This window comes from Lissotriton vulgaris, chromosome 3_1 (genome assembly GCF_964263255.1).
Source record: "Lissotriton vulgaris chromosome 3_1, aLisVul1.2, whole genome shotgun sequence".
Lineage (NCBI taxonomy): Eukaryota > Metazoa > Chordata > Amphibia > Caudata > Salamandridae > Lissotriton > Lissotriton vulgaris.
The window spans coordinates 1,370,658,630-1,370,679,833 of record NC_141689.1 but is presented as its reverse complement, the minus strand read 5'-3'; the positions used below and the strand labels follow the sequence as shown (position 1 = coordinate 1,370,679,833).

Below are 21,204 nucleotides of genomic sequence, written 5' to 3'. Positions count from 1 at the left end.
TGAGTAATTATATGGTCAGTTACGGAATGGTTGGACCAATGGTATTGTGCGGGCTTCAGGACATACACCACTGCTGGACATTCAGATTATGTACAGCTGACTACTTGCCAGATAAGCACCAAGTACACGATCTGTCAGTCACAAAACTTTATTCGGCCAATCATGGCCATAAAAGAACACATGATAAAAACGTTTCATAAATTTGGCAACATTAGAGAGTTCAAAACGCATCAGAGGACAGGGGATACAATACAGTAAAGTCTTATGAAACACACTACACAGAAGACATGCCCATAACAAGATACCTACATTAGATTAACAATAAATAAAATTAAAAAACGGTGTAAAATCCTAAAATACTGATATGAAAGGATAGAAATGTTACACAAACAATCATTTGTGAGAACATCAAGGCAGAAAAACGACTCCAGTTTAAGAACAGAAATCTCTTTTCGTACCTAATGCAAATATAATATAATGATTAATATTTTAACAATGTACCTGGTTCTGTCTGCAGGTTTTCCGTTATTCGAAAAGAGTGCATTTTGCTGAAGTTGCGGCAATAGAAACGAACGCAGTTTGGATGCAGCATCATATTTCTGAGTCTTCCAAAAGTGCATACTGGAGGCACAATAACATAGCATGCAGCGTGGGCCTGTGAGTAAATAAAGGGAAACAAACAAGACCCAGATTAAGGCTTCACCCAACAAAGTGAAAAGAAAAACAGAGTGGCAGCGAAAGTATATCAAGCCACATTTAACACTTGTATTGGCTTGTTTATGAAAGGACATGGGATTAAATGTGAATCTGTTCATTCAAATTTATACCATACATATTTTGGTCTAAGTATGTGTGTCATTCATATGGTCATACATGATCGCATTAACGGGGGAGGAGAGTGTTGTGTCATTATCTCTATATAGTGTTCAATGGTAGTTCCTGCCCAAAATCCCTCAAGCTGTGGGTGTCGTTCCTTCAAAGCATGCCATCCCCAGATCACTAGGCATAAGTGATCAGGAGAACAACAAGCAGTGGCTGGTCTGTGAGTGAGACTGGTTAGCTGTGAAGCCTTGAAAAAGGGCACAACATGAGAACACAAGTACTATTCATCTCTTCATTTCAGCATCAGGGCCTGCCATGCTAATAAAACCACACTAAACTGGATATTTTAGATCTGTCAGGAACATTGATATGTAATTCTCCTGGCACTGGTCCTGCACTAGCTGTATCCAAAGTCATAAAACAATCTGGTAGGATTGTGATACCTTTGTAGGCAAGTATTGCCCCACGTAAACCGTGGCCACCTTGGTCGGTCTGCCATCTACTCCTGCAGACACATTTTATTCCCTATCAATATGTTTCTTACATGCTCTTTTGCAAGGTTTCTCCTCTATAGGCCCCCCGAGTCCTGATAATAACATCTGGACTGCTCATTCTGAATTTGTCTTATCATTTGTGATCCAATATTCCAACTGTAAGCCTGGCATTATCCAATCCAAGATTCTATGACCTGTCTTGGTTATCTCTCCCACGCAGAAAGCAGGTCATATTTTTCACCTTATTTTCACGATCAATATATCTCTTATGAAATCGTCCCCTTATCTATCAGCCAATATATCTCTTATGAAATCGTCCCCTTATCTATCAGCCAGCAGCAATCCCTCTAATATAAACCGTTTTACTTTCAAACTAATCACCTGCCTTGCACTCATAAATGAAATGCTCAGTTAACCCATGCACTGTTGGTCCAAACCCACCCACACAATGTTAGTTTTCCCTTGCAGGATTTACCTATCCCTACAGTCTTTGGCTCAACATCTCAATGATTGCATCACATTATCCCAGGGCCTTGTTTCTCCTCTTATGAAAAAGCAGTCGTACAGAGCACTCTCCACTGCTCCATGGTACTCATGTGGGTTGGCTGAGGCCAAACGTTGGAAGCAAGCCTCGGAGAGGTTTTGAAGGCAGAATTGTAATTTCTCTCTGAAGCGTACGTGTTCTGCTGAAATTAGGTTTTACAAAAGGATACTACAGAAGGCCAGATCTCATCACTTTGGATTCTGTATCTTCGTATTTTGAGGAAAGATCCTCGAAGTGTATCTAACTTTCGGACCTACTAACGTCACTCTGTAAGAGCCGGTTGGTCTATTAGGTGCCTCTACATTCTCCCGACCAGTTCTTTCCAGTTTAACCACTCTCTCACTCGAAGCATTTTCTCAACACATTCATGCTTTCAAGCCGACTCTCCCAATGAATCGTTTCCAGCCCATATTTGTGCAAAAGGAAGTGGTATTGTTGGCCTGTACTTCAGCCTTTATACAACACTTCATTAGCCATAGCAATGGTCCCCCTTTTAGAGAACCCAGTTGGAGATCGAAAGACATTCAGCAAACTTCAGCCTGTAGCCCCAGTGTGCCCTCCTCCCTTCTTTGTATTTTTCACTCAAGTCACTATGTATTGTCACAGAGAGATTATCACTAAACTCAACGCTTTTCAATATCAAGTTTACTCTCAGCTGACCTCATCCATAGCTTTGACTTCTCCCTGATAGCCTATACAAATGACACACACACTACAATGTAGCAAAAAAGAGCCCAATATCTGGGTTCAGGGACCTGTCTCGTGTGGTGGCTAACTTCCAGATACTATCTTAAGTGTAGCCCAACAAGAAAGAAAAAATGTCTTTCTTATAGTCCCCTCACTCACCGGAGTTTCCTCACGGTGACATGCTTCATCATCGGGGTCCTCCCAGTTCTCTACGAAAAGGGGCGTGCTACGACTTGCGAGCTACGTAGGAGCACTGAGTAGTGAAGGACTATGTGTGGTGTAAGGAATGTGAAGTGGAGTGGATGGGTGTGTGTGTGTTTAAAAATACTGTGCTAGTGGGCCTCAATGTTTTATTCTGCTCCTAGACCAGTATGTTAAAAATGGGGTTATACTGTGTACCAACCAATAATGTAGTTGGGTTCAGTATTTGGTCAACATGTTTCACGCTACCCCCAGCGTTTCTTCAGGACCATACAGGGACCAGCCCTGTATTGTACCACTCCTAAAAAACCTAAAGTTAGGAATTTATTAGTGCAACATATATTTACAGTGATTAACGTTGTCCCTATTCGGTACACACGTGGTTCTACATACATACGCTTGACTTTTAAGGCGAATGTATAGTTCAATGGTGAACCTGTAAAAGAATGAATAAAGAACAATTAAAAAACACCTCGCCCCTATCTCTGCCGAGATCGGGGACTTTTTTCGTCCTTCACAAACATGCACGTTTTTGATACATGCACATATATGCATACAGACTATATGGTGTGGTTTCACCATATTGGTGCGTGCATACTTTCAGATCCGGTGTCTGTTCGCCAGATGCCCAACAAGTGAACTTAACGTGGAAAAAGACAAACGGAAGTGACTATACATAAAACAGTGGACACACATTTAACACACAACCAAAGGAAACGTTTGAATATTTACTTTTGTTGGCGCTTAATAGCACATCATGGTCTCTTAGGGGGGCGGTATTGCCTCGGTGGAAAACAATGCTAGAAGGATTTTTAGGGTTGTAGAAGACGTGGTTAGTGATCGAGCGTCTTTTACATATATCATTTAGTTAGAGGTCTAGTACTCGCTACCCTCTCTTGGCGGTTAGGTCAGATACACTTACTTCCTAATCAGCAACCCGCGCCGTGTTACCTATCAGCTTCCCCTCGGACCGCATCTTGCAATGTGGTCCGCGGGTTTGGTTTTTGTTTGTTTCGATTTCCGGGTTGGAACTAGACCGTCGCGCTCAGGCGGCCATCTTAGATGGATGCAAACGAGCGTCACATGCGTCTTTCTTCCATGCCGTTTGTTACTCGCCCTTATTATCGAACCGGCTTTTTAGAAAACACAACGTTTGGGGTAATGTTATAATAAAAACAAAGAATAAAAATGAAACAATGGGCATTCTTCACAAATAGGGATTGAAGAAAACGTGGACAAAAAAGTTACCACAGGATTAGTTGATATGGTTTATGATATATAACAAATAAACCAAGGATGGAGTGAAAAAATGGAGTTTGAGAAGTATTGTTTTAATCATGTTTTTCTATAATGGTTTTAGGGGCATTATAGTTCTAGAATGTTATTTTTCATGAAAGTTATTTTTCAGGTCTAGGATTCAGGTACATTAGTTTCAGGATGTTATATTTCAACGATTGAAGACACCCCAAGGTATGTCGTCATTCAACCCACTTATATCTGTCTGTAATCTGAAAACCCAGCGTTGCTCTCGTTCGTGAAGAGTTTTTTCAATGTTGTCTTTATTTACCACACACTCAAGGACTACCCATCTCATGTCATTTGGTGTGTGATTCTTCTCAATAAAGTGGTTAGTCATGCGTGTAGTGGATTTCTTACAACGTATGTTGCTTCTATGCTCAACAATTCGAGTGCTGACCTTTCTTGTGGTCATGCCCACATAATGTAAATTGCACGTGCAAGTGATCAGATATACCACCCCACTTGTATTGCAATTGGAAAAGTGTTTTAATTGCCATGTGGTGTTGTTGTTAAAAGTAACTGACTTTGTCACTGCAGTTAGATGGCAAACACTGCAGTTGTTACATGGGTAATGGCCATTCGGTAGAGGTTGTAGTCTGTTAGTATTGATCACTGGTTTAGGTCGAGTATGTACCAGATAGTCTTTCAGGTTCATTCCTCTACGATGGCTGAACATGGGTTTTGGGATATTTAGATCACCACTGTTTAGTATGCTCCAGTGTTTTTTGACAATCTTGCTGACCTGGTTGGAGACTTTGTCGAAAGTTGTGATGCAGATGGGTCTTTCGTTGGTTGAGGGTTTTTGTACCTTTGGTTCCAGGAGGGCATCCCTATTATTATTGCTCGCTCTTTTACAGGCTACTTTTATTACTTTCTTTGGGTAATTTCGTTGTTGTAATTTTTTACTTAGTTCTTCTGCTTGTACTAAGTAGTCTGATTTGTCTGAACAGTTTCTTCTCAACCGTAGGAATTGTCCAAACGGGAGGTTTTCTTTTAGATGTCTGGGGTGGAAACTGTTGTAGCTTAAAAGGCAATTCCTTGAAGTCGGTTTATGGTGAGTGGTAGTTGATAGGGTTCCATCATTTGCCCTGATGTTTAGATCCAGAAACACCAAATGGTTCCTGCTCATGGTGTTTGTGAATTTAAGAAAAGGATCTTGTTCGTTTAGCCAGGAGCAAAAACTCATGGCCTCCTCTTCCTCGCCTTTCCAAATCAACAGAATGTCGTCTATATAACGCTTCCACATTATTATGTGGTTAGTATACGGATTGTTGATGGTCAGAATTTTCTTTTTCTCAAGCTGATGGACATACAATCCCGCTACGCTCGGCGCAAAGCGTAGCCGAGCGTAGCGGGATTGTATGTCCATCAGCTTGAGAAAAAGAAAATTCTGACCATCAACAATCCGTATACTAACCACATAATAATGTGGAAGCGTTATATAGACGACATTCTGTTGATTTGGAAAGGCGAGGAAGAGGAGGCCATGAGTTTTTGCTCCTGGCTAAACGAACAAGATCCTTTTCTTAAATTCACAAACACCATGAGCAGGAACCATTTGGTGTTTCTGGATCTAAACATCAGGGCAAATGATGGAACCCTATCAACTACCACTCACCATAAACCGACTTCAAGGAATTGCCTTTTAAGCTACAACAGTTTCCACCCCAGACATCTAAAAGAAAACCTCCCGTTTGGACAATTCCTACGGTTGAGAAGAAACTGTTCAGACAAATCAGACTACTTAGTACAAGCAGAAGAACTAAGTAAAAAATTACAACAACGAAATTACCCAAAGAAAGTAATAAAAGTAGCCTGTAAAAGAGCGAGCAATAATAATAGGGATGCCCTCCTGGAACCAAAGGTACAAAAACCCTCAACCAACGAAAGACCCATCTGCATCACAACTTTCGACAAAGTCTCCAACCAGGTCAGCAAGATTGTCAAAAAACACTGGAGCATACTAAACAGTGGTGATCTAAATATCCCAAAACCCATGTTCAGCCATCGTAGAGGAATGAACCTGAAAGACTATCTGGTACATACTCGACCTAAACCAGTGATCAATACTAACAGACTACAACCTCTACCGAATGGCCATTACCCATGTAACAACTGCAGTGTTTGCCATCTAACTGCAGTGACAAAGTCAGTTACTTTTAACAACAACACCACATGGCAATTAAAACACTTTTCCAATTGCAATACAAGTGGGGTGGTATATCTGATCACTTGCACGTGCAATTTACATTATGTGGGCATGACCACAAGAAAGGTCAGCACTCGAATTGTTGAGCATAGAAGCAACATACGTTGTAAGAAATCCACTACACGCATGACTAACCACTTTATTGAGAAGAATCACACACCAAATGACATGAGATGGGTAGTCCTTGAGTGTGTGGTAAATAAAGACAACATTGAAAAAACTCTTCACGAACGAGAGCAACGCTGGGTTTTCAGATTACAGACAGATATAAGTGGGTTGAATGACGACATACCTTGGGGTGTCTTCAATCGTTGAAATATAACATCCTGAAACTAATGTACCTGAATCCTAGACCTGAAAAATAACTTTCATGAAAAATAACATTCTAGAACTATAATGCCCCTAAAACCATTATAGAAAAACATGATTAAAACAATACTTCTCAAACTCCATTTTTTCACTCCATCCTTGGTTTATTTGTTATATATCATAAACCATATCAACTAATCCTGTGGTAACTTTTTTGTCCACGTTTTCTTCAATCCCTATTTGTGAAGAATGCCCATTGTTTCATTTTTATTCTTTGTTTTTATTATAACATTACCCCAAACGTTGTGTTTTCTAAAAAGCCGGTTCGATAATAAGGGCGAGTAACAAACGGCATGGAAGAAAGACGCATGTGACGCTCGTTTGCATCCATCTAAGATGGCCGCCTGAGCGCGACGGTCTAGTTCCAACCCGGAAATCGAAACAAACAAAAACCAAACCCGCGGACCACATTGCAAGATGCGGTCCGAGGGGAAGCTGATAGGTAACACGGCGCGGGTTGCTGATTAGGAAGTAAGTGTATCTGACCTAACCGCCAAGAGAGGGTAGCGAGTACTAGACCTCTAACTAAATGATATATGTAAAAGACGCTCGATCACTAACCACGTCTTCTACAACCCTAAAAATCCTTCTAGCATTGTTTTCCACCGAGGCAATACCGCCCCCCTAAGAGACCATGATGTGCTATTAAGCGCCAACAAAAGTAAATATTCAAACGTTTCCTTTGGTTGTGTGTTAAATGTGTGTCCACTGTTTTATGTATAGTCACTTCCGTTTGTCTTTTTCCACGTTAAGTTCACTTGTTGGGCATCTGGCGAACAGACACCGGATCTGAAAGTATGCACGCACCAATATGGTGAAACCACACCATATAGTCTGTATGCATATATGTGCATGTATCAAAAACGTGCATGTTTGTGAAGGACGAAAAAAGTCCCCGATCTCGGCAGAGATAGGGGCGAGGTGTTTTTTAATTGTTCTTTATTCATTCTTTTACAGGTTCACCATTGAACTATACATTCGCCTTAAAAGTCAAGCGTATGTATGTAGAACCACGTGTGTACCGAATAGGGACAACGTTAATCACTGTAAATATATGTTGCACTAATAAATTCCTAACTTTAGGTTTTTTAGGAGTGGTACAATACAGGGCTGGTCCCTGTATGGTCCTGAAGAAACGCTGGGGGTAGCGTGAAACATGTTGACCAAATACTGAACCCAACTACATTATTGGTTGGTACACAGTATAACCCCATTTTTAACATACTGGTCTAGGAGCAGAATAAAACATTGAGGCCCACTAGCACAGTATTTTTAAACACACACACACCCATCCACTCCACTTCACATTCCTTACACCACACATAGTCCTTCACTACTCAGTGCTCCTACGTAGCTCGCAAGTCGTAGCACGCCCCTTTTCGTAGAGAACTGGGAGGACCCCGATGATGAAGCATGTCACCGTGAGGAAACTCCGGTGAGTGAGGGGACTATAAGAAAGACATTTTTTCTTTCTTGTTGGGCTACACTTAAGATAGTATCTGGAAGTTAGCCACCACACGAGACAGGTCCCTGAACCCAGATATTGGGCTCTTTTTTGCTACATTAATCTCTTTAGGAGGATGACCTGTTCTTAAGTACCTCCTTCTCCCCCCTTTTTTGTACACACACACTACAATGTCTGACAGTTTTTGTATCCGCCTCTCTGATGTGGGAGTTTGAAGCAGTGGTTCTAAATCTTTAGACTTCTGTGGGCCCCTACTTAATCATTACTGGAACCCAGGGACCCCGCTGAATCATTATTGGAGTCCAGGGACCCCCACTGAGTCATAACCGGAAGCTCAGTACCACAGCCTAAGCAATGATTTGAACCACAAAACTATACACAAAACATAACGGAAACAAGTATTCATAAAACAAATACACAAATGATGAAAATTTGTATTTAATTCCCAAATATAACAAAAAAAAAGAAATATTTGAATTTTAATAGAAAGGTTGGAGCTTTTCTAAATTCAATTGAGGTTGCTTATGGTCCATCCTATAATCTGTTTGCTGCACTTTCACTGCTCCAATGAATCAATTTGAGGATATTAACTTAATTTTTAGCTTCCAATTTAAAATCCCTTCAGTTACACAACATTTTACATTTTAAAATTGTACATTTTGCTTCTTTACTTATATACACTTTATTAATCAGTAAACATTATTTAATTTTTCCAGCAGTCATGGACGCCTTGAGCAGGCTTTGCTGACCCCCGGGGTTCCCGGACCACAGGTTATGAACCACTGATTTGGAGGAAGGGAAACACACAAACTAAATCGTGGCAAAAAGGAAAATACATTTTTGGGCCTGATGCTTCTCCATAAAGTCCCATTATTGGTGGCCCTGCAAGTTGGGAAATGCAACTACCCCCCTCAGAATCTGCAAAAAACCTGGGCATCACTTTGTCATCTCCCTTTCTTTGTAAAGTAAATCAATATTTTAACATCATTGTGCTGTTACTACCAGTGAGTGCTGCACATCATTGTCCCGTTGCTTCCTCATGCTCCATGCAAATCTTTGGTCCAAGCTATCATTCAACGATGTATTCTCTACTGTAATTCTCTCTACTTGGGCATTCATAAATTCCTAATATAATAAATAAATCAGATAAAAAAAATCTTGCTGCCAAGCTCCCACTAGGACTTTTACCTCAATATCCAATCATGTAAGAACTCTCCATTGGCTTTCGGTGGAAAAATGCCTGTTTTAAAAAAAATCCCTGTGCACTTGTGTTGAGCACCTCGCCTACATTCAGCAATTCTAGAATCCCCAATCAACCAATACTCCCAGCCAGACTTTGCATAGATTGAAGCGCTTGTGGCTGAAGCAATCACCCTATCAAAAGAACTTGACTGGGAGACCCCACTTTTTACGTCTCGCGTGGAGTCGGGTGCGCACATGCGCACTCGAGCTCGCGAGATTCAATGACTCTGAGTTGCGAGGGTTAACTCCGCCCCTCTTCTCCATTCGCTGGCCTCCTAAACGGTGGCCAGCCATTGGAGAAGAGGTCTCAATGACGTCATTCTTTCCATCTAAGCCCCGTCCTCTTCGGATTCGGGGGGGGTTTAGTTCTGTTCTACTAGTGACGTTTTCAGTCCAAAACACGCCCGAGTCGCAAAAGGACGGGGCTTAGAGAGAATGTCTTGGCGTCGGTGCGCTTGTTCCTTCCTCACATTAAGGCTCTTGACACGTCATGGTCGAAGTGGAAATTTCAGCGCTGGCGATGGGGCTTGGATCGGATTTCAGGGGGTGCTGCCGGGGAGCAGTGGGAGAGCTGTGTGTTGCCCGGATGTAGACATGACAAAAGATGCTGGCAGAGACAATTTGGGCTTTGGGTCCCACCAGGGCTGGAATTCGAGGGGGCGCCGCACTTGTGAAGTCATGATTAATTAGTAAACCTGCGCGTGGGTCTCAGTAACGGAAAGGCCTGTCTGGACTGAGGTGTACTGGAGGAGCTACGGCAATACTGCAGGGTCACGGGCGGTGGGGCATGCGCGAAATGGAACACAAAGAGCTGGGACATAAACTTAGCTGGCTGCGTCCAGAACTCAGCAGTTGGTCTGTAAATCATTCACCCAGCTCTGTGCTTCGTGGCTCTCTGGATAACCCCAATCTCTCCCAGAGAGGATTGTGGTATTGCGAGTCGGTTTCGCAACGTAAACAGCTGATGTGCTGAATTCCCTGATTAAAACCAAATAAGGAAACCGAGTAATGATGCAAGAGAGTGGGATCGGAGCCAACCACCTATTGCACCTCCCTCTGACCCCCCAGGCTCCCCCCCGGCCTCCTCGGTGATGGTGGGGGGAGATGGGTGGGGGTCTGCATCCATTTACCTGGAATGCTAACAGAATGCACCCCTCCCCCAGCCCTCGCCAGTCCAAGAATAGATTCTGAAATGTGCTTGGAGTCCGGTCCCACCTTCTGAGACAAGCCTATGTTTGAATGGGCTTACAGGCTGAGCCTGTCCCTCCAGCTCTACAGGGTCTGAACACAAATGTAAACATGTGCCTCAAATATTCAGGAAAAGTTGATGTGGCGAACATCAAGGGGTGCCAGAGCTGCATTTCACTAAACATTCACCATTCTAAGGAAACTAAAACTCAACCATAATCAAAATACAGCTTTATTGGAGAGAAGTGCCTATCAACTCACATCCCATGCCAGCGGTGGCAGTAGGCCAGGGTAGTGGTCGAAATTGACGGGGTGCCTCCTAAAAAAACTTTTGGCCAGATGCACTTGTATTATTTTCACAAACTAAGCTCCGCTCCCGTGCAGCTCTACATTGCCACGTTGCTAGATTTGCACTATTTGTCGGTGCGCTTGTTCCTACCTCGCATTAATGCTCTTGACACGTCATGGTTGAAGTGGAAATCTCAGAGCTGGTGATGGGGCTTCGATCAGATTTCAGGGGGTGCTGCACATAAATTCCGGGGAGCAGTGGGAGAGCTCTGTGTTGCCCGGGTGAAAGACCTGATAAAAGATGCTGGCAGAGACAATGTGGGCTTTGGGTCCCGCCAGGGCTGGAATTCGAGGGGGCGCCGCACTGCGCGTGGGTCTCAGTAACGGAAAGGCCTGTCTGGACTGAGGTGTACTGGAGGAGCTATGGCAATATCGCAGGGTCACGGGCGGCGGGGCATGCGCGAAGCGGAACACAAAAGAGCTGGGACATAAACAGCTGGCTGCGTCCAGAACTCAAACCTCTCTTCACCCCGGTGCTCCCTACAGCCACCCCGGTGCCCTCAACCACTCCCGGTGCCCTCTTCCACCACCCCTGGTGCGCTGCTCCCTTCGCCCCCCACGAGCCCTCTCACCTCTTTTCAGCGGGGAGTCCCAGGAGCCTGCCCCGCCGCTGTGGGGCCGAGAGCTGGGGCAGAGCCACGGAACCGGTCTCTCAAGCTTGGTGGGTGAGGCAGTTGTGTATGTGTGTGTGGCTCTGTGTGTGTGTGGCTCTGTGTGTGTGTGTGGCTCTGTGTGTGTGTGTGGCTCTGTGTGTGTGTGTGGCTCTGTGTGTGTGCAAATGCAATAGGTCTCGCATTTGCGAGAGCTAAAGCTATTGGGATTGTAAATGACAATGCCATTTATTTATCTGTTTTCAAAACCAACACATAAATAAAAAGTTTGTCATTTACAATGCCAATAGCTCAAACTGTGCAAAAGCGAGACTGTTGCATTGTAAATGCTTGTTTTCTATCTTGTCCAAAGTACTGGAATGCCCTACCGTTCCATCTGTGTGTTGGAAATTCATCATCTTCACTTTCGGAAGAGTGTAGAAACTAGCTGATCACCACTTTTTAATCTCTGCCTTCTTTTTTTCCGCCTCTGCAGTGCCAGGATATAAAGGTATTCGTAGAAGTCTAGCTCCATAAATATATTTCAGCACAATCAGGGCTCTTCATTATTTTGAGAGTTTCCAGTCCATTGCATACCTAGCAAGAATACATATCAGTTTAAAAGAGACAGCCCAAAACAACAGTAACTGGGCCTCTCAAAAATGAAGCCCTGCCAAAGGGTTGACTATTTTCGAACAGCAGACCAATTCTTTGACAAACCTAAAAAAAAAAGCCTTAACTCACTCTTTTTTATTGACTTAATTTACTCCAGTTAATATTCCCGCTCCTTGAGCACACCTGGGTGGAATTCACTGCTGGTACCATATACATGCAGAGAAAAGTTAGCCATGGCTGCCTCTTAAAACTGCTGCAACTTTGCCACAATATAGTGCATGACACATATACCTTTATGTGTTAGTTCCAAGGGATGTGCTATTCTAAGTGTGGGTTCAGAATTACCTTTGCACAATAAACTGATGTATTGTACATAGCCCAAGTGCCCACTGCATGTAAAATTGATATTCTGACTTTCATCTTGGCACTGGCATCTGGTAACTCTAGCGTGTGTGCAGAAGCCTAAGCCTGCTTCTCCTAATCTGTGGTCCAGGACTTGACCTCTCACCTGGAGAGGCACAACAAGCATGCCTTCATTTTAGGCAATGGACTACTATTCTTCAATGGATTCATCACACACAGTGGTGGTGGCCGCATACTGAGTTTTCTGAATTTATCCAACAGCTTCTTCCAGACACTAGAACTGTATTGCATGCATTCTTTTGGCTGGAGGGCAGAAACCCAGACCCTGAAGAGCGGAAGTTGGAGACAGTGCTACCTTTAGAAATTCCACAGGATCCTTTCTAGCAACCTGCTGTTGATTAGTTTTTCCTGAGCACTGCCATGTGATGGATGGTAAGGGTGAGAGGCAGAACTGCTGTTTCTGTTATTTAGGGTGAGTAAGTGTCTAGGGAGCGCCTGCCCATTTGTCTGTTTCTGATCACGGCTTCAGTAAGCAGAAGACAGACAGCTGCAGACATTTCACACTTCATTGTGCCCATGTTTTGGGTCAAATCCAGTGTTATCTGCTGTGAGAAACATCACTTTGCACAAAGGTTGTGGCTGAAGAGCAGTCTGGAAACGACAATTGCGAGATAACCAACAAAAGTGGGTTATAAAGCTTTACACAGTGGATACACATCCCATGTCTCGAAAATGTGTATAAAGAGTGATCCAAACAACCTCACTTTGTGCGAGTCTTACATTCTTCTTGATCAAGAAGGAGAGTGCTCAACAGAGTACTCTAAGAGCTGCTGTGGAACCCGGGCTGGTGTCTGCCTGTCAACCAATCGCACAAAAGTAACAAGACATTGCCTGAAGTCAACACATTTTGGTGGAAGAATTGTGGAGTTGACTCAAGACCTTAGAAGCCTGCCTGTCTGCTTGCTGAATGAGGGAAGGAGTATTTAGAGGGGGTGAGGGAAGTGGCTTTACAGGGGGTGAGGCTGTCCATGAGGTGAGGCTCAGAATGTTGCCGGCATGAAGATCACAGAGAAATCTAACCAACAATTAAGGAGTGACAGTTTTTGTGTAAGGGTCCACCTGAATTCTCTACACTGCTCTTGAGTGAGCTGTAACAAGACTATACCAGAGTGTGTAATCCTGTGGCACCCAGCACCCTGCCATGGGCTTGAGAGAATGCCAAAACCAAGGAGGAGGCGGAGATCAATGAGGCACCTGTGCGAATCTGCCGCACCCACTTGTGACTTTTGTCAAGAAACCTGCAAAATACATTGAACTGACTTGTACCTTAACTTGCGAGGACATTTGAGATATAGGCAGCTGTGCCTAGTCCTTTACTCTGCCCATGGTATATTGAGGACGGTAACAGTGGGAACACATCCACAGTGGTCACGATTATGGTTACTGGGAAGCAAGGGGTATGTAAGTGCCTCACAGTTGAAGCACAACATACAACAACACTGTATGACATATTCACTGGATAATGCATTTGCTAGTTATATTGTGAGATTAAAGTACTTTCTTTTTCCATTAAAGATATGCACTCAGCTGGACATTATGGCATTGTGTCCCTTGGTTGGCGTTTGGGCACTACTAAATTCCTGAGAAGCTTGTGACTGCAACCTCGCTACCCCGAGAGTCAAATAGAGAATGTGTTGTGTTTGGCCCAGTGTGTAGAGCCACAGTAGGATGGACCAGGAAACAACTTTAACCACCACGGTTGAGGACCAGCAGTCAATGTCCAGCCTGTGGCTCCTAAAAGGGGTGTAGCACAGAGATTGCTGAATATGCAAATCTTCAAGAGCATTATAGGGTGGAAGGGTGCACAGAGTATGGGCGCTGCTTTGACAAAAGTCTCAAGTCGCCGAAGGACGCTTTTCATCAAACACCTGAGTAAAGGCAAGAAAAACAGCATGTCACCAGGGCCCACAGGACTCTCACAAGACTTGCCAACGGTGGTGGCCATTTTGAAAGCCTATAGTCTAAGTTCCTCATGGCCTACAGCATCCTTGCTAGGCAATCATGATACATAGTTGCTTAATCATGGACTGTTGGAATTCCTACCAACTGTTTTTCTATGAATCTGAAGACAGACATCTTAGAACTAGAGCAGTTGACCTTAATGATAAAGACTTTCAATTGTTTGTTTTCACAAATGAGTCATCAATTAGGATTACGAGCAAGAGGGCACTTATTATTTTCATAAAGAGCAATTGCTAAGATTACAAACTCAATTGCACTTGTTATTCCACAAGCAGTTTCCTGTATGGGTTATTAACTATCTTTGTTGCAAACTCGAGTGGAATGCATTGGCAGCATCAACTTTTCAAAAGGAGCACACAGCTTTACCAAAATGTCTTCACATTCAGTACTAATCTTTGGTTTGCTGACCCTGAGTTAAGGTTTTGGAATTCTGTAATAAATGCATGGCTTCAATAATCTGGTTACTTTAATTTTGCAATGAATCTGCCAAGTGACTCTCCTACCCAGCATTAAGACTTAAGCTTTTTAGCGAGGAGTAATGTCATACATGCCATGTTTCTGACTTTCCTCTTCTCTTTGCATTTAGTACATCATTTGATGCACAGTTCCTTACTTTGACTCAAAGCCCCAGGTAACTTGATGACCCTGAAGCAGCTGTCTAAAATGTTCTTTCATGTTGAATGGAAGGCAAGGCTTGCGCTTTTGCTTTAAATAGAATATACCTCGCTATCAAACACCTGCTGGCAGACACAAACCAGGAATGATGGATGGGTTATACTGATAACTCTATGTAAAAGATAAAACAAGGGGGCAGCTCATAAACGCAACTGTAGAAGGAGAATAGATATTCAAATTGCGATGGCAAATGCATTCAAAGAACACAACAGCAAACAGATATCAGTTCCAGTAGGACAAACCCCTACATCAGAACGTAATGTTAGTAATTTGCATAGCGGCCATCCAAAAGGCATTACTGTACATTTGCCACAGTGCAGCAAATATAATGTAGGAAAATTATCAGCTTTTTAAATAGAAAAAGTCAGCGTTGAAATAAGAAGATGCCAACCCATGGCAGGCTAAGCGAGGAAACATTGCACAACAGGGTCAGGAGAACACAGTTTCAGTTGCATGTCTAGGAACGGAAGCACGCTTTAACTGAATAAACTGCACTCTACACCAGGGATTACTATACCAACCAGCATTTACAATGCAATAGGTCTCGCAATGACATTATTTTTAGCTATTGGCATTGTAAACGTCATTGTTTATTTTTTTTTCCCTTCGTGAAGCGTTAATCAAATGGTGTAATGCAAAATAGCAATATCTCACTTTGTTGTAATTGCACTAGTTGGGTCCAGCACCCCATCCATCACACTTTGGAACAGTTATGCATTACACATTGTACAGCTATAAAATAGGAGCCTTCATCTGCTCCTTCCGAACGCGTTCTATCTCGTTCGCTTGTGATCCAAACAACTGCGCAGAGTTAAGCAAATCTTCCTAATGTGTATGGAAAACGAAACTGAGGTGTTTTGAAAACATATAACATTTAAGTTCACTGAGTTAGGCAGCCAGACTGATTTTACTGCGGCGTAACTGTCGCAATTATTTTGTTTATCAGGCACCTTTCAACACCTCACCCAGCCTCGGCCCACTTCACCAGATCCGTGGGGTGATTTAGCATCTGCACACAGGAAGAAAACAAGCCTCCCCGTCGGGTTTTCCTTCTACGTCAGTCCTGGGTGGACCCTCGCGCAGTCGACTGCGTGCCGCTGCTGAGTGGCTGTAAACAGGACCTGCATGACTTGGCACTAGCAGGTGGAGGCTAGGCTGTGGCGCTTAGAGGCAGTTGGAAGAGCTGCGGCCCCACTCTGGCAACTGTTTACCTCAACCATGCGTTCAATGTATTTGGTACCCTAGACTCTAGCACAGTGGAAACCCACAGCAAAGCATAAAAATTGAGATAAAAATAGAATCAGTCCAGTACCGGAAAAGTACACCCGCAGCTTCTTGGAAACTGGCTCCAGCGGCATGGACTATTAATACACGTTCCCGAGGAAATAGTTTCCTGGTTTCCCTGTTTCCTCGAAAAACAGTTCCATTCTGGGCTAGTAGGTCAGAAGGCTGGCCCTCCTCCTCGTGACCTTAATTACATTGTTTGACTGGTGATGGTGTGTGCTTTACAGCGGAGTTATATAAACCGAGGAAACTCGGGCGGTGGCTGGGAGTCAAAAGCAGCTGTGCCGCTGTGTGGCACTTTCCTGAAATCATTGTTGATCTTGTTCAACAGCAACCGTACCAGCCGCAGGCTCAGCCCTGCCTGTTCAGTACAGAATGTTATCTTCCCTGAACTGGGGCTGAAGTTCTCCTACCCACTTGCTTACAGGAACTGCACAGATACATAGAAGAGGGAGAAAGAGAAACAGAGCAGATTAAAAACAAGCTGCCAGAAACATGATCCGGCAGTACACGCCTCCTAAAGATAAGAAATTGCTTCACAACAGCCGAAAAGCAGACAATTCAGTCCGGATGGGCCGGATGAAAAGGGGAAAGGGCGGAAACCAAAAAGCCTCAGCTTCAATCATAGGCCACTGTTTTACATAAATGGTGATGCCAGCCAATGAAAATGAGGGACGGGGCGTTAAGTCCCCTGAAATCTCCTCATCCACAATATGTTTCGCAGAGTGACAGCGCATGCAAGCTGCAACACTAGGCAAGACCTAAAAACGGTGGTGTGATTTTCGAATTGTTCAAATTTGTTTATAATAAAATAACTAGAAGATTGACGTGCGTTCAGTATTTTTATGAGTAATTATATGGTGCCCATGAGGAGGGCAGGATGAATTACAGACTGTGGTACTATCTATTCCATAAAATGTCATGAACAGTAATGTGCTAAAAAAATACATTTTGGGGGCAGGCTCTAGTGCCCAAGGACTTTTTTGATTCTAAGAGCATAGCAGGAGAATGCCTGGGGTCTCGTCTTTTCCTTTGTGAATTTTCAAATTTCCACTCTGGGTTTAGCTATGCAGTATGTTGTGTTTGCTCCATGCTTCAGTTGATTGCAGGCGGTGGTGGTAGACACTGGACTTCTCCAGCAGCCTTAGTTGAGAAAGGACTGGAGCTTGGATTGAAATTCTGAAGACTGTTTCTGGTAGAAAAGGCTATATCCGCAAATTAATGCAGGGCCATCTTCACTTGTACTGGACATGAGCCTTGAAGCTGAGGCATCAAGAAATTAAATTGCTAACATTCATTTTGGAGAACCAGCCTTGTACCTGTTGCTAATTGGAGTTACTGCCTTACTGTTGATGAACGCAAATTCCATCTTGGCGGGCTTCAGTTTGAGGCAAGCCCTTGGCTTCCAGCCCTGGATTGTAGCAAAGCCGTCTTTCAGGTGATCAGTGTCATAGTCAGATAAGACTCTCAGAAGGGGCTGCATGTAATACATGTAATTGTTGATTGCAATGAACTGACTGCCAAAGACTCCCAGAGACTACATGTAAAGGCTGAAGCTCAATGGTGTGAGGTTGAAGCTTTGAGGGAGACCCGGGGAGATGGACTGAACTGGACAAACTAAGTTCTGTCTTTCGGGTACGTCTGGAACTACCATTAAAGCTTCCCTCATAGAACTGGGTAAATGCCCCAGCGTACTGGCCTTTCCATAGACTAGTAATAATTGAAGTGCCATCCTTGACAAAAAGGTAGCATAAAATTGAACTGGGAGACAACTTGACCTTGACGAGAGCATTAAAAGAGAGAAGCAGGACCTCATCCAAATATTGACCAACACTGTATCCCCAAGCACCAGGGAGAAAGGGGTACAAGTATGATAATACTCCTCAAACACCACATTGATCTCACTTTTTGAGTTCACAACAGAGCCCCCTCGATCACATATCGCTCCTATTGGAGTTCTAGCCCTATTCGATTTTAGGATGCAGTTGTGGATATGTCCTGCCCTAGGCCCTTCACATTGCTGTCTAGCAACATATTCTCTGTACTTTAGTTTACTCAATCTGCGTAATAAAGATCTGCCTTTCACTCTAACCTGCAACAGTTTGAGTGGTTTGATCACTGCCAACCGAAACATTTTCCAAAGTTCTTATGCACTTCAGCACCCAGGGACGACTGCATAGTGAACCATAAAGCAATCAATCAATCAGGATTTATAAAGCGCAGCGAATCATCTGATAGGTTATCAGGCGCTTTCAGGACCCGGAGGGTCATTTGAACAGCCAGGTCTTGAAGGCCCTTCGGAATTCCGGCAGGGAGATGATTGTCCAGAGCTGTGTGGGGAGGCTGTTCCAGGTCTTTGCTGCAATGTGGGAGAAGGAGTGTCCTCCACTTCTGCTTCAGTAGATGCAGGAAGTTTGGGCAAGTGACAGGTCAGTGGAGTGTAGGTTTCTCAATGGTTGGTGGAAGTTCAGACGTCGGTTAATGTAGGCAGGTCCTTGGTTGTTTAGAGTCAGGTGTTCGTGGGTAAGTGGCATGAATTGGCATCACCTTCTGTACGGGGAGCCAGTTGGGTTTCCTGAGGTGGGGTGTGCTGAGGATTCATCAAGGTAGGTCAAGGATGACTCTCGCTGCAGTGTTCTGTATTGTTTGAAGTCTCTGTTAGAGGTGTGCAGCAATTCCTCCATCATAGAGAGCATTGCCATAGTCCAGTCGGCTGGGGATAAGGACCTGCGTCAAGGTGCATCTCGTGTGTAGGGATAGCCACTTGGAGATCTTTACTAGCATGCACAGGGTGAGGAAGTAGGTGTAGGAGACGGCATTGATATGTTATTTCAAAGTGAGCTTGTTGTCAATTAGGATTCTGAGAGTTTCTGGTGTGGAAAGAGGTTATGGGTGCATGTCCTAGGTCTAATGGCCACCTGGAGCCGTTCCATGGGTTTCTGTTGTTGCTAAAGATCAGTAATTCCGCATTGTCCTTGTTCAGCTTCAGGTAGTTGTTCTTCATCCAGTCGGCGACATTCCTCATGCATCTGGGAAAGTTGGTCTGGGTAGTGGTGGGGTCATCGGGGAGAGAGGGTGTTGTCAGCATAGGATATTATGCTGAGACTGCAGGATCTTACCATGTTGGCCAGTGCAGTCATATCTAGGTTGAAGAGCATGGGGCTGAGGGAAGTGCCCTAGGGCACACCACAGACAATATCCTTGGGTTCGGAGGTGAAAGGTGGTAGACAAGTCTTCTGTGTTCTTCCAGTGAGGAAGGATATGGTCTATTTCAGTGCATCCCCTTGGATGCCAATGTGGTGGAATCTCTCGATCAGCATGTGGCGGGATACAGTGTCTAAGGCTACAGAGAGGTCAAGAAGGATCAGAGCTGGTGTTTCTCATTGGTCGAGGAGCGTTCAGATGTCATTGGTGGCTGCAATCTGGGTGGCCTCCGTGCTGTGATTTCTGTGGGAGCCGGGTTGGGAGGCGTTGAGTAGCTGGCTCTGCTCCAGGTGTGTTGTGAGTTGCTTGTTGATATTCTTCTACAGTACCTTGGCTGAGAATGGGAGCAGGGAGATTGCCCAGTAGATTTTGAGTTCGCTGGGCATAGCAGAGGGTTTCAAGTGTAGGGGTTTGACTTCAGGGTGTTTCGAGGTGTCAGGAAATATTGCAGTGGTGATTGAGGTGTTAAGCAGGGTGGTGAGTTCCTCCCCAATCCTTTGGTTTTGGAGGTTGAAGATACAGTGAGGGAATGGGTATGTAGGAGCTCCTGAGTGGATAGATTTGATGATGGAGGTGGTGTCATGGAGGGGGAGGAGGCTCCAGGTGTTCAGTCTGAGGTTAGTATTGGTTGTAGTGGTGGCATATCTGTCGAGGAAGTCTGTGAGTGGGGGGTGGTGTTTGAAGTTTCTGTATATGGTTGCGATCCTATCATGGAAGAAGTCGGCTAAGTTGTCGCACAGCTCTTGTGAGGGTGTAATGTTGTTTTTGCTGGCAGTCGCTTTGAAGAATTCTTTCATGATGTTGAAAAGTTCCTTGGTGTTATTGGTGGTGGTATTGATGCATGCAGTTAGGGCTGTCGTCTTTGCAGTCCCCAGCAGGAGGTGGTAGAGGTTGAGGAAGGTCTTGAAGGCTGCACTGTCAGAGGTGTTCTTGCTGGCACGCCATCTCCTCTCCAGCGGTTCGCTGTCCTGGTTCACTGTTCTGAGCTATTGGGTGTATCAGCTGCCCATTTTGGAGGATCTTCTTTGATTGGAACTGTTAATGGGGACGATGCTGTTGGCGCAGTTGGTGATCCAGGCATTGAAGTTTTGATTTCCTGTTCGAGGTGGTGGTGGTAGCAGGGTTGGCATGTTGAGGTTGTTGTCCGGCTGGTCTATGACATTTTGCTCCAACTACAGTGGGAAGTTAGTCATCTTGGGGGTGGCGGTGCGGGGCAGGAGCTGCTGAAGTGGACAATGGAGTGATCAGTGCATGTTAGCTCTGTGATATGGCTGGATGTGACAAAGTTGCTGGAGAAGAAGGTGGGGTCCAGCATGTGTCCTGCAGGGAGTGTGGGTATGCAAATGATCTGGGTCAATCCAAGGCGGCTCAACTGTTGAGGAGCTGTGCGGTGTTCTTGGTGCCGGGGCTGTTGAAGTGGAAATTTAGGTCGCAGAGGAAGATGTAGTCTTTACAGTCTGGGGCTAGGGGTGCAATAAAGTCTGCGATGGAGTTGCAGATGCTGGAGCGCAGGACAGGGGGTCAGTATACCAGGGTTCCTCTGATGGTTGTCTCCGAGTCAGTGGGGAGCTTCAAACTGAGAT

The 21,204-nt window shown here is 44.3% G+C and overlaps 1 protein-coding gene across 1 annotated transcript in view; it reads right to left on the bottom strand.

Annotated features, from left to right (window-relative positions):
* The window catches only part of DGKQ (diacylglycerol kinase theta), a 1,232,715-nt gene that overhangs the window by 485,282 nt on the left and 726,229 nt on the right, over nt 1-21,204 (bottom strand). Inside the window, exon 6 of the mRNA XM_086961841.1 lies at nt 502-655. Within this exon, the coding sequence (XP_086817967.1) occupies nt 502-655 (154 nt within the window). The remainder of the gene's footprint in view (nt 1-501; nt 656-21,204) is intronic.